Raw genomic sequence first — 12,955 nt, forward strand, 5'->3', positions numbered from 1 at the left:
TAAATAAATTTGTTTTACTCTTTATAAAGCTTATATAGGGTAAACTTATAAATTGTCCGCCCTCTGTTACACTGATAGAGAGATATGCACAGCTGTTTGCTCCCCCAGGTGTTAGTCACTAACTCTGAGTTCAATAATAAGCAAAAGTGATTTTATTAAATATAAAAAGTAAGATTTAAGTGGATCCAAATAATAACAGACAGAACAAAGTAAATTACCAAGCAAAATTAAACAAAACACGCAAATCTAAGCCTAGTACATTAAGAAACTGCATATTGGTAAACTTCACCCTTAGAGATGTTCCAATAAACTTCTTTCACAGACTGGACTCCTTCTTAGTCTGGGTCCAGTAATCACTCACACCCCCATAGTTACTGTCCTTTGTTCCTTTCAGGCATCTCTTGGGGGTGGAGAGGCCATCTCTTAAGCCAGCTGAAGACAAAATGGAGAGGCTTCCAGGGCCTTTTATATTTTCTCTCTTGTGGGTAGAACCCTCTTCGTGTTGCCACCTGGGCAAGTCACATGTCTATGAACGATTCAGCTTTTTGCGGTCCGACGCCATTGTTTACATATTAGTTTGAATGTTCCCAGAAAGTCTCAGATGTGGATTGGCGTCTCCCAAAGTCCATTGTCAGTAAGTGTTTCTTGATTGGGCACTTACTGAGAATAGTCCTTTCTCAAGAAGCCTACTGAATGCTTCACTGAGGCTACTTAGAATCAAACAAATTGATATACAAGTACCTAGCTAATATTCATAACTTCAGATACAAAAATGATACACATAGACAGCATAATCATAACCAGCAAACTACAACCTTTCCATAGACACCAACTTGACCTCCTCTGTACAAGACCTGGTGCAAGCATAGGACCCTGGTTGTAACAATGATCTATATGGCCACAGTTCGTGTCAATAACGTGACAAGCACTGCCTATGAATTTTCCTAAGCTATGTACTTATGTGCAGAACCAATAAAACACTGGTAGGTTATTGAGATTTCATTATAAAAATGCACAAAGTACATTTTTAAAACTTTGACAAGCCACAGACCACTAAAAGGCATATCTGCAACTATTTCCTAAACAATTTTCATTTTTTTAGGAAGTGCTACAGCTATTCAAAAAAAGGTCACAAAAATGTTTTTATTGAGGAAGTTATATTCACTCTCTTAATTCCTCAAAATGGCTGAACTTTTTTGCTCAAACATTAAAAAAAATCTATTCTGGACAGCAAACAAACCTGCCTAATGTCAATCCAAAAAGTAAAGAATTTAAAGTGTTAGAGAATTGTAAGTGACCCTTTAGAATGGAGGCATTTGTGCAAACTTGTCTCTAGGCATAGCTATACTTTCTGCCCATATAACACTATAGGAGTTATAAATGATCCATTGGCCATTTCATAGTCACTAGATTCTTCCAAGCAAGCACTGTCCAGTAATGTCACCTTGATGCTTAAAACTGGTTTTATGTTCTGTATATGTTTCCCTGTTCTTTTTATCTATAAAGCTATTCTTCCTAGTAACTAGTACTTCAACTGACCAAGTATTGGAGTAGCCTGTCCCTTCTCATTACTTCATCTATGTAATCACACACTAAGAAAAAGAAGAACAGGAGTATTTGTGGCACCTTAAAGACTAACAAATTTATTTTAGCATGAGCTTTCGTGAGCTGCAGCTCACTTCTTCGGATGCATAGAATGGAACACACAGACAGGAGAAATTCTATGCATCCGAAGAAGTGAGCTGCAGCTCACGAAAGCTCATGCTAAAATAAATTTGTTAGTCTTTAAGGTGCCACAAATACTCCTGTTCTTTTTGCGGATACAGACTAACACGGCTGCTACTCTGAAACCTAAGAAAAAGAAGTGTTTCTAAGACTGTTCCTAGTTTTTTCAAACTAATTTTCCACAGATACCATGCTCTTCGTTCTGCCTGAACAGTTTCCTCCAAGAAAAAGGAATCCTGGTTGCTGAATGGTGCTCATGGCCCTTAATGCTATATACATCACCCAGGAATTTGTCAAACAAATCCTAATTTGTACTATCTAAAAGTCACAGGAAAGGACAAAAAAACCCATACTGCTGGGATTCAAGGCTGAGTAGTAGCAATCTCTCAGGCAAGAGAAAACCAAGCTCTAAAAATCTACAGGTGTCTGCATGGCAATCAGTTCACATCTTCACCAGTCACTATTAAGTTGATGTTCGTGATTCTTCAAAGCATTCAGACAGAGTTCTGAAATGCCACAGGAGACAATACCCTTGTTTCTTGTCCTATTTTCTACCGCCTGCATAGCCCATTATTTCATATTGGGGAATGCATCTGAAGAAAGGGAGTGGTGATTCCTACCTGTTAATTGCATTTTTGTGAAGGACTCCACTATATTTTGTTGCAGTGGTTTTAAAATGTTTCCTAAGTTTTACAGTTAATTTTTCCAGTTCTTGAAATGTTAATTGTGCTAAGGCAGTCATTGACTGGTTGTCCACAAGATGGGGCTTCTGCAACAGGGATCTTAATATCCAAATTATAACATTCTGATTAAAAAGCTATCTGATGATGTCACAGTTCACAGGCACAATCTGTTAGTCCATATTTCTGAAGCCCATCACAGAAATATAACATCAGGAACCAAAATTCTTGTTTCTCAGGTAAGAACAGTGTTCTTTTATTGCAGTAGTCTTTCCCATACAATAATAAATGAGTTTACTTTTCCCTTCACACATGTGGCGCTGGTGTATACTTTATTATTTTGAAAGACATTCAGTTATCAAGGTGATAGGGTGAGTCTAAGAACCTAGATCGATCAATATGTATTGTAGTTCAAATGCTGTGTAAAATCACCTTTGACTTTTCCATATACACATGCCACTAATTGTCCACATACACCCATGCACTGGAGTTTGAAGTCTTTTGGCCAGCAGTGTCCATGTGGCACATATGCACCCAGAGAGTCTTTGTGCTCCGCGTTGTGGGCATAAAAGGGCAGATCATGTCATCTGCCACTCAGTCCCTCTTACCACCTCCTGTCTTCATTACAGAGAGGCTTGGTGTCTGTGTTTGCAAGCAAGCTGATTTCCAACCTGTATTTTGTACATGGTTAGTGATTTAGTCTAGTTAGCATAGTTTTCTAGTTGCCTATTGTGCTATTAGTTTTTTAATTACCAGAACTAAAAATTCTCTAGAACTGGCTTGGCTTCTACCAAGTATTCCAGGTTCATGTACTACCCCTGGTGTGGAGGCAGCTATACCTGCCAATGATGGCCATTTGAAAGTCCTTTACTAACAGGACTTCCAAGGACGGGGAAGCCTGATGGGCAAATCCATGAATCTTACTTTGGACACAGGTGTGCAGAACCCCACTGCATATGACTTTTCAGAGCAGAACAGTTACAGTGATAGGTCATTTGCTCATGAGCTGGATCACTGGCCTCCAACTTCAGCGCAGGCTCTAAAGTTGACCAAATCTGACAAGACTTTGTCAGAGAAGGTACAGGGATAAAGAAGGTATATGGGGTAGATCTCGAACAGAGACCACAAAAAGAAGAACTTCGCCTCCACACTACTTTTCCTCCAAGATTTCACAGCCCTGTGCATTTTCTTTTGAAACTTAACTTCACTGTAGTGCTGAGGATTCAGATGAGCTGTTGAGACTGGTGCTGTTGAAAGCTCCCTCATGTAAGAGCTCAGCTCAATTAATGTCTGATTCTTCAACATCAGCACTGAAAAATGTTATTCTGGCCCAGCAGACCGCAGTAACACAGTCTATGGCAGTAGTGGCTAGACTGGCACTCAGTGAGCTCATGGCACTGTCTTTGCTGGTGACCCCTTGGGATCAAATGGCATTGACAATGTTAACAGTGCCAATGGACCTCATATTGCTTTAAGAGCTGGTATACCCCATTATGTCCATTTCTATTGCAATGATGGCACCTGGGATTTCCTTGACTATGGCACAAAGCACCTCTAGGGCATTACCAACATGAATCATGTCTCTGGTTCCAGGTGATTGGGATAAATTCACATCTCTTGACCTTTAAGATGAGTACTTCTATATATCAATAATACCACCACACAGGAAGTACCTAAAATATATGGTAGGTCATGACTATTATCAATACTAAGTCCTGCCCTTTGGATTGTTGATTGCATCGAGGGTGTTCACAAAGTAATAGCAGTATTGTACTCTTACTTAGAAAGCTGGCTGGTATGAGGAAGATTTCCTCATTAGGTATCAGAAGCCATTTGTTATATCTTCGATTTGTTCCAGAGCCTGGACCTGAAAGTCAACATGAAAAGTCCAACTTGATTCCTGTTTAAAGACTCTATAGAAGCAAACCTGATCTCTACCAAATCCATGGCTCATTACTTCAGGACAGATTTGAGACTCTAATTGTCTTAATAACATAGCTGGAGTCAAATCTAAACAACACAGTAGGCGCTTGCCTCACTCTACTGGGGCACATGGCATCATGCACCTTTACGACACTGCATGCCAGACTACACATTTACTGCATGCAGGGCTGGTTAAAGTCGGTGCGTATTCCCATTAAGCATAATCTGGGCATGCCCCTTTCTTTGCCTCCACCAGTACTATCATCCCTGAAATGGAAGAGGAATTCTGTGAACACCTGTGGAGGGGTTTCTTTTTTCACCACCCCCAAGACTATAGTGATGGATGTGTCTGTCTTGGGGTAGCAAGCTCCAATATATAGTCTTCGGGTCTATAGCCTTTGGATCACATGAGAAATGTGAATGCACGTCAGCCTCCTAGAATTCAGAGCAGTGCATAGAGCTTGTGAGTCCTTTCTCCATCACATCAAGGGTCAGTCCAAAGAATGCATCCACCATGTTCTATATGAACAAGCAGGGTGAGACAAGATCTTCCCTGCTATATCAAGAAGCAAGCAGGCTATGGAACTGGTGTCTCAGATATCAAATCTCCCTCTTGATGGTACACTTACCTGATCTGTAGAATCATATTGCAGACAATTTGATTGGGCACTTCTCTAATCACAAATGGGAAATCACAGAGTCTATTCTCTGGGGCATATTTTCATTCTGGGGTTATCCTTAAATGGACCTGTTTGCAACACAAAAGAGCAAGTGCCAGGTGTTCTGTTTGAGAGGGGAGCACAAGCCCGGGATCCCTGCTTGACACTTTCTTAATCCCATGGACTGGAATTCTAACATATGTCCACCTTGTGGTCCCATTGATTCCCAAACTGGTATGTAAGGTCAGACAGGACTCAGCCAAGTTGATACGGATAGCAGAGGCAATTTTAGTTTCAGACATCCTGAACCTGTCAGTCAGCCAGCTGAGACCCTTTCCTCTGCTTCCAAAACTATTATCACAGAGCAAAGGGAAGATCCTACGCCCAGATCTGAAGTCCCTTAATTTCACAGCTGGATTGATGGATGGATGTCAAGTATAGACCAATTATGCGATTCACCTGTCTGGAATATCTTAGTGAACAGCAGCAGGGGCTCTGCTAGGCATACGTAACTTGCAAGATGAACAAGGTTTTCTTGTTGCTGGAGTCAGAATTCCTTACTCCCCAAGAAGCATCCATTATCACAGATCTTGGATTACCTGCTTGGTTTGAAACAGGGTATCTGATTGATTAGTTCATTCAAAGTTCATTCAAAGCTGTTTTGGACCACCACCCACCAAACTGAGGGTCACTGTTTTTTCTCATCCATCTGCAGTTAGATTTCTCTAAGGTCTAGTTAAGGTTTACCCAGCTATTAAAGAACTGATCCCAGTGTGGGACTTGAATTTAGTGCTCTCGACTCTCATGGGTCCATCATTTGAACCAATGGCAATGTGCTCTCTGCTACACCTTATCAGTTAAAACATCCTTTTTTGTTGCTCTTGTTTAGCGAGATGAGTATGAGAGATCCAAGTACTAATGACTGACTCTCCTTATACAATGTTTTACTCTGATCAGGTGACCCTAAAGGACTCAGTCTAAGTTTTTACAAAGGTAGTTACGGAGTTTCATCTGAACCAGAAAATTCACCTATCTATATTTTTTCCTAAGCCTCACACTTGCAAGGTGGAGGCTGTGGTTTGCATCTTAGCTGTCAGACATGCCTTGACATTTTACCTGCAAAGAACAAGAACATTCAGATCTTCACCTAGATTATTCATCAGAGATGATGAAAGACAAGACCATCTAATCTCAGAGACTGTCAAAATATCTATCAGACTGTGTCAAACTTGTTATGAGGTGGTGGCCAGGGTGGATCCCCTGGCCATCCTGAGAGCTCTTCCAGAGTTCAGGCAGCCTTAACAGCATCATTGAAGAATGTCTGTGATGAGCTGGGTTTGCAGGTGGTGTTTCCTAGTGGTTAGAGCTGTGATCTCCAAACTGTGAGGTGTGCCCTTCTAGTGGTTCATGGAAGAACGTTCAAGGGGTGCGGCGGGGCCTGGGTCAGCCCCCATGAGGGGTGGGGAGGGAGCACTGCCCCGCCCCTCTCTGCCCCCAGCTGCGTTCCACCCCCCGTAACCCTAGAGTTGGCCACCGGCTCCTGGCTCCACTCCTGGCCGCTGCCCCAGCTGCAGCTCTGACCACAGCCCCACTCCTGGCCATGGCTCCAGCCGTGGCCCCAGCTGCAGCTCTGCTCCCAGCTACGGCCCCACTCCCAGCCCCAGCCAAGGCCCCACTCCCGCTCCCAGCACTTCTCGTGGCCACACAGCTCACAGCCAGCTCACGGCCACACAGGGACGCTGGAACACAGGGCGGCCAAGGGGCCATGGCCCTCCCACTTTTTCCCATGGGCCTGGCCCCCTACCCTCTTCTTCTCCCTGAGGCCCCACCCCCCAAGCCAGGCCAGAAGCTGGAGCTCAGCATAGGTAAGAGCAGCCTGGGAAGCCCAGGCAGCTATGGGGAACTGCTGACCCTACTCTTGCCTGGGTTGGGGGGCCAGAGAGCAGCATCCAGCCCGTGTCCCTGCCCCCTGGACTCTCCACCCAGGGCAGATGAGGGTCTGCAGCTCCCCACAGCTGCCCATGCAGCTCTTACCATGGCCCGCATGTGGCTCTTTGGTCCCCGAGGTCCCACCCCCAGGCCAGGCCAGAAACTGGAACTAGGTTTGGGGTAAGAGCCGTGTGGGCAGCTATGGGGAGCCGCGGACCCTCCACCTGCCCTGGGTGGGGTGGGGGGGTGGGGACATGGGCCTGGAGCTGTTCTTGGGGTCCCCTGCTCCCTGGTCCAGCTCTAGCTTCTGGCTTACCCAGGAGGCAGGCCTTGGGGAAGGGGCAGAGCAGGGACAGAGCCATGGAGGGGGTGGGGCCTTGTGCCCCCCACTTTTGGGAAGAATCTGTCGCCTCTGCAGCCACAGCCCCGCTTCTCCTAGCTCCTAATCATGGCTCTGGCCCCAGCTCCCGGGGTGGTGCGAATCACATAAGGGGGGTGCAATTGAAAACATTTGGGGATGATTGGGTTAGAGGGTGAGGACCCTGATCATCACATCTCTACGCTTCCCCCAGACCACCTTCACACTTCGTGTTAGTCTGGTTTGACTCAACAGTCTGGTCAGGTTACCACTTAGTCCTATCTCCCCCCCAAGTATGACAGGGTTTCTAGGGAGATATGGAGTTTGGCTATTGACCCCCCTATGAGTGATCCCAACCAGGGGTTGCAAAAGGTATTAATCCTCCAGGGAGAAGTCTAGAAGGTAAGGGTTTTCATGCCCTTCTTGATGAGATGGGGAACTGGTACCCTTCCTCTCCATCAGGCTCTGGCCCATGGATCTGTAAGGGTTACCAAATGTCCAGCACCAGGGGTGCCTGAAGGCTGCTTCCCTGGGCCACTTCCTAACACCCATTCTCTTGTTGGAGTCTTGTAGACTGTCACAAAGTTATAAGAAAAAAGATACCAATTGGACCTTCAGCCCCTCTGGGCTCAGCAGGCAGGCCTCTTCCTCTACCAGAGGAGGTTACTGCAGCATCCTTCTTCCTGCCCTGTCAGGCTCCTTCGGACCTGTCTGGCTCCTTTTTAAGCTCCATCCCCTGCTGGAGCATGCTCTGCAGGTGCGGCTCTAATGGGGGATTTATACACCCCATCACAGTGTCTGTTTTAGATATATGGAGAGTAGCCTCCTGAGATTTTGATCACACACTTAAGAGATGTGATTACTGAGTTCTCTAGGTCAGATGCTGCATTTGGCAAGGCTGCTCTGCAATTTTTATTCTATTAAGACTGAGCTCCCATCTACTTGCAGCTGGTCTATTGCTTGGGAGTCACCAGTCATGGAATATGCATACAGGAACTCCTCACTTAACATTGCAGTTATATGCCTGAAAAATGCGACTTTAAGCGAAATGATGTTAAGCAAATCTAATTTCCCCATAAGAATTAATGTAAATGAGGGGTTTAGATTCCAGGGAAATTTTTGTCCTGGTACACAGTGATGATGATTGTGAAGTAACTCTGATAAATAACCACTGTCTAAATCCATTGATTTTGTGGGTTTATTCCTTTGTATCATCTCAAGGCAGAATTTTTGCCTTTAACATTTTATTTTGGAGGCGTTGCTTTACAGTACAGTAGTAATTTTCACTAAATTTTCAACAGTAATTCAACATGTAATAGTTTGTGTAGGACACTTCAACAACACAGTACCTCAAGTGTGCTAGAGAAAACAAGACTGCTTCCACTCTGCAGCCTTGGGGTAGTGAGAAGTAGTCAACAACCCCAGAATAAGTGTGAGATAGTGTGCACCATCAAAAAAATTACATGCCACTCTAAGAAGATTATGTAAAGCCATCTACAACACCAAAGGGATTACTTGGGAAAGTTCACAGTGTTGCGGATGTGTCTTCTAAGGCAATCCATAGCTTTCTGTATGACTCTTTGAAAAAGTCAATAGCCCCATTGACTCTGTTGAGAAAGTAACATCCCCAAGGAGGGAGGACTGCATGAAGTCATCAGTTGCTGAAGAGGGACTAAATAAGAAAGCTTTCAGTCTTAGAGAGACAACATGGTGTAAATTTAACTATATATATAAGACTTCCTGAAGCAGTGCCAGCCTGGGTATAGTTTATCATGCAGTCATAATCTATGAAGTCTTATAAAGAACTCAGACTACAAGGGTTTCAGGCATTTGTTTTCAATGGGACTTTGTGCAATATTTCTTAATTTTGCCCTCAGTGTCTCAGTACTACTTTGATCCTCTCTAAGCTTCTTTCACCTTCTTGGCCTCTTTTTCTTTCAGTACCCCAAATTATGTTCTTAATGACAGTTATGAATCACATTCTGTAAAATTTTGATAAAAACTCATAAAAAGAAGTTATTGCACATGGTAGGCATATATATATTTTAATCCATGAAAACCATTTTTCCCAATTTTAACTAAAATATATAAACTAATTTTGGATTAAAAAACTGATATATGCCATATTTCCATAAGTTAATTATACAGAAAAGATACTAGACCTCATTCCTAACCCACGTGCCAGTGTAAGGTGTTAGTTAAAATACAGATATTCTGTAATCTCATGAATTATGGGTTTTTTTTTTCAAAAGTAAGGGATTCAGAAGCTCAGGTCCCATTGAAAGTCAATGGAAGTCATGCTTTTAGATCTCTTGGTGCTTTTGAATTTCCCACTTAATTACAATTCCTTAATGAGTTCTACCAGAACACAGTAAGAATAACATGCATATAGTTATACATTTAACTTTACTACTACACTTTAAACTATTGCACTGAAAATAGTCTCAGTAAACATTATAATTTAATCTGTTGTCATGGTCATATTTTAATTCATGACATCTAATGGACAGTACCAAAATGTTGTCATTGCAGCTGCTGAAAGTAATACTACAGATGACTTTTGTTCTGTTACAAAAACAGTCGTGTGTAACAGATCAGATTCAGAGGTCAACTTGAATATGCCAAGCAGGAGTTTGACTGTAAATTCCAGGACTTCCTCATTTACATCTTCATCCAGCAGGAGTATAGGAACATACTGTGACTATTCATCAGATGATTCCACTTCTCACTTTTCCCTCTCAAATGAAATTTTTACAGGAAACCTGAACTCATACTTGTCAAGTATTAACACAAAGGAAGGAGTTATAATTCCTGTTGTATTTCAGTTAAACTACTCATCCTGTGATGATGAAGAAAATGAAAATTCTACTAAAACATTCCCACAGCTTGGAAAAGCAAGGATTCCAAAGTCAAGACTTGAAGACAATACTGTCATATCTTCTCCCTTTAATGAAACACTGACTGTAGTGAAATCAAGTGAAGACATAACTCATCTACCCATTTCTGAATCAGCACAAAGATCCATGGGGAATATTTGCAAATCCCATTCATTAGATTCCAGTAGTCTCACTGGTTGTGATCGCTCTCGTTTCCCAGAACCAGACAATGACTTGAATGAATAAGCCTATGTGAAATATGAAGAATGACAGACTTGCTTTTATAATAGTAAAATTCATAGTAAGAATGTATCAATAGTAATTTTAAAAAATTAATTTACTCAAACTAATACATATTCTGAATTATTTTTCAAGAAAATAAACTTGACTAACAATGCCTTTTGCTGACATGTTTTAATTTTCAGGGAGGGTATTTATTTCATCAATTCATGACTGGGTGTGCTAAACCACAGGCCTCAGAATCTTCCCTATTCCTTTGTCAAACAGGCAAGACTGATGAATGATCAACTTGTAAAAATTTTACACCCTCTAAGCATCTCCTCTGAGTTCCCAGTTTAACTTCTACCTCAGAAGCAGGAAAGGGGACTATATTGGATTGTTTGTATGGATTTTGAGCCTGAAAACACTTTCTTGGGCAAGGATTTCTGTTTCCTACACCATTTATAATAGCTCTCTAACAGCCTCTTTAGGAATCACATAAGTTACTATGCAAGCCTTTCATGTTCCTACCACTGGGAAAGGCAGACAGCCCGATGCAGGCTAAAACTGATATTGGTACACATTTTCAGACTGCTCTCTGTGACAGATTTTCTGAGAAGTCAGCTTGATGTATGAAAGAAAGACACTCTTTTTGCCCAGGAGGTAAATGAATTTTCCAATATGCAGCTCTTTCCCCAATGCCAGAAGTTCTGGACTGGATTATCCAGTCCTGAGCAGTCCAAAAGCAGAATTCTGAAGTATCTCCCTGACCCCCATAAGGTTCATAAGAAGCTTTAAATGGTTCTTTGGGGACTGCCTCATGTTCCTCCTATTCAGTTTCCAGGGACTTGTTTGCTGCTGCCCCTTTCTAGATCAACTAAAATGGCAGGGACCAAAGTCCTTGTCTTGGTCAGGTACTCTAAGTCCTTTTCCCCCCACCACTTTGTCAGTCACACCTTTGGAAGAAGGAGAGTTCCTCCAGCTCTGAGCTAGAGGCTTGTGCTCCTGAACCAGCCAGAAGAGCCTCAAAGAAGGACTGGGAATAGTTGATTAGGCTTGTTTTCTTTATCTAGTTTGAGACTCCATAAGAGTTAAATGATGCCACAGGCTTACTTCTGTCCACTCAGGAGGGAAACCAGGAAAAGACTCTCCCAGTGTATTTTTTAATCGATTTATTTATGTGACACCCACTTTTACACACCCTACTCTCCATGTTTTCAGATCAGCTATCTGTTGACTTTGAACTGACTGCTATATCTCCATAATTTACTCTTGGTCACATTTTATACTGCTCCAGTAAGTAACAACATAAACATCAAACACACGTGACAAAAGGCTGTACTGTCAGATCATATTATCAAAAAATAATGTTCTCAATCAAATTAATGTGAATTTGTATGACAATTCTGGAATACAACACAACTTCTCAAAAGTGTTTTATATTAATTCTAATTAGATGGAGCAGTTTTCCACTAGGTGCTACATAAATGTAAGATATTAAGGTATTACAGTATTACAGTAAGTATCATCACCAGTTACACTAATATTCCGTTACAAACATGTTGGAGCAGAGGTGTGATTCAGAAAAGGTTGGTGCATGCATTAAATAATTCTGTCATATGAAAATGTAATTTGAAATAATATGAGCTTAATTCTTTGAAAGGTCAAGTTCTAGACAGTAAAAACAGGTATATCATACATTTAAAAATAATTAGAATTTATCGAAAAAATAGCAACAGTAAAAAAACAACTTCAAAATAAAAATCTAACTACAAGTTTTTCAGGGAAACAGTTAAAGGAAAATGAATCAGGAAAAGAAAAAGCTAACATTGACTTCTGTGTTGGTAGCAACACATTTTTTGCATTGTAACTGTTGCTCCCCCCAGACATTACTAGCAGATGTTCCAGGACATATTAGATTTTTGGGAGATTTGAATTAGCTGGCTCATGGCACTTCAAGTTAAGAGATACGAGGACCAAAATGTCTGCTACTTTTCCTTCCAGTTTACTGAAATTGCCCAAGATTGTGCTAGAGCTAATGGTTGCTCTTGCCTTTAGAATGTTCAGAACTGTGTCTCATATTTTGGTTTTATACATTTGGTTAGATAGCACATTTCTTAAGGTATGATAGAACAGATTCTGATGTAAATTAGGTAGATGTATCTCCTGATTTAATCTTTGTTCTACTTTTGGCTGTGCTAGGCCCTCAGGTCAACTACTTTTATTTGTAATTCTTTCTGTTGTAAAGCTGAAGATCTTCTGTCTATGATCACAAGAAGTATTTCTATATAAAATTCTATTCTGTTTGAATTATCATTCTAAAGGACCATTTGAAAATGTATTTTTCTGCAGCGGAGCTATACAAATGTATTACTTCTGCTTTGGGGAAATTCAATCTCAAGATTGTATCACTTAGGCCTGGTCTACACTAGGGTACGCGAATAGCGTAGCTGAAGTCGAACTACCTTAGTTCGAACTACTCACCCGTCCAGACGCCACGGGATCGAAGTCCCCAGCTCCCCCGTCGACTCCGCCACCGCCGTTCACGGTGGTGGAGTTCCGGAGTCGACGGGAGCGCGTCTGGAG

At 42.0% G+C, this 12,955-nt stretch overlaps 1 protein-coding gene across 5 annotated transcripts in view; it reads left to right on the forward strand.

The window, feature by feature from the left end:
* C8H1orf185 (chromosome 8 C1orf185 homolog) overlaps nucleotides 1–10,547 on the forward strand; it is a 43,642-nt gene extending 33,095 nt beyond the window's left edge. For 2 of the 5 annotated variants that reach the window (XM_045026091.1, XM_045026092.1), the window contains exon 6: nucleotides 9,807–10,547. In XM_045026091.1, the coding sequence (XP_044882026.1) occupies nucleotides 9,807–10,396 (590 nt within the window). In that variant the 3' untranslated portion in view covers nucleotides 10,397–10,547. Of the gene's footprint in view, nucleotides 1–3,998; nucleotides 4,066–9,806 lie in introns of those variants that run through there. The other 3 variants (XM_045026094.1, XM_045026095.1, XM_045026096.1) reach the window with 3 other exon arrangements.
* The last annotated feature ends 2,408 nt before the right edge of the window (nucleotides 10,548–12,955 follow it).

The sequence above is a fragment of the Mauremys mutica genome, chromosome 8 (assembly GCF_020497125.1).
Source record: "Mauremys mutica isolate MM-2020 ecotype Southern chromosome 8, ASM2049712v1, whole genome shotgun sequence".
Classification (NCBI taxonomy): domain Eukaryota; kingdom Metazoa; phylum Chordata; order Testudines; family Geoemydidae; genus Mauremys; species Mauremys mutica.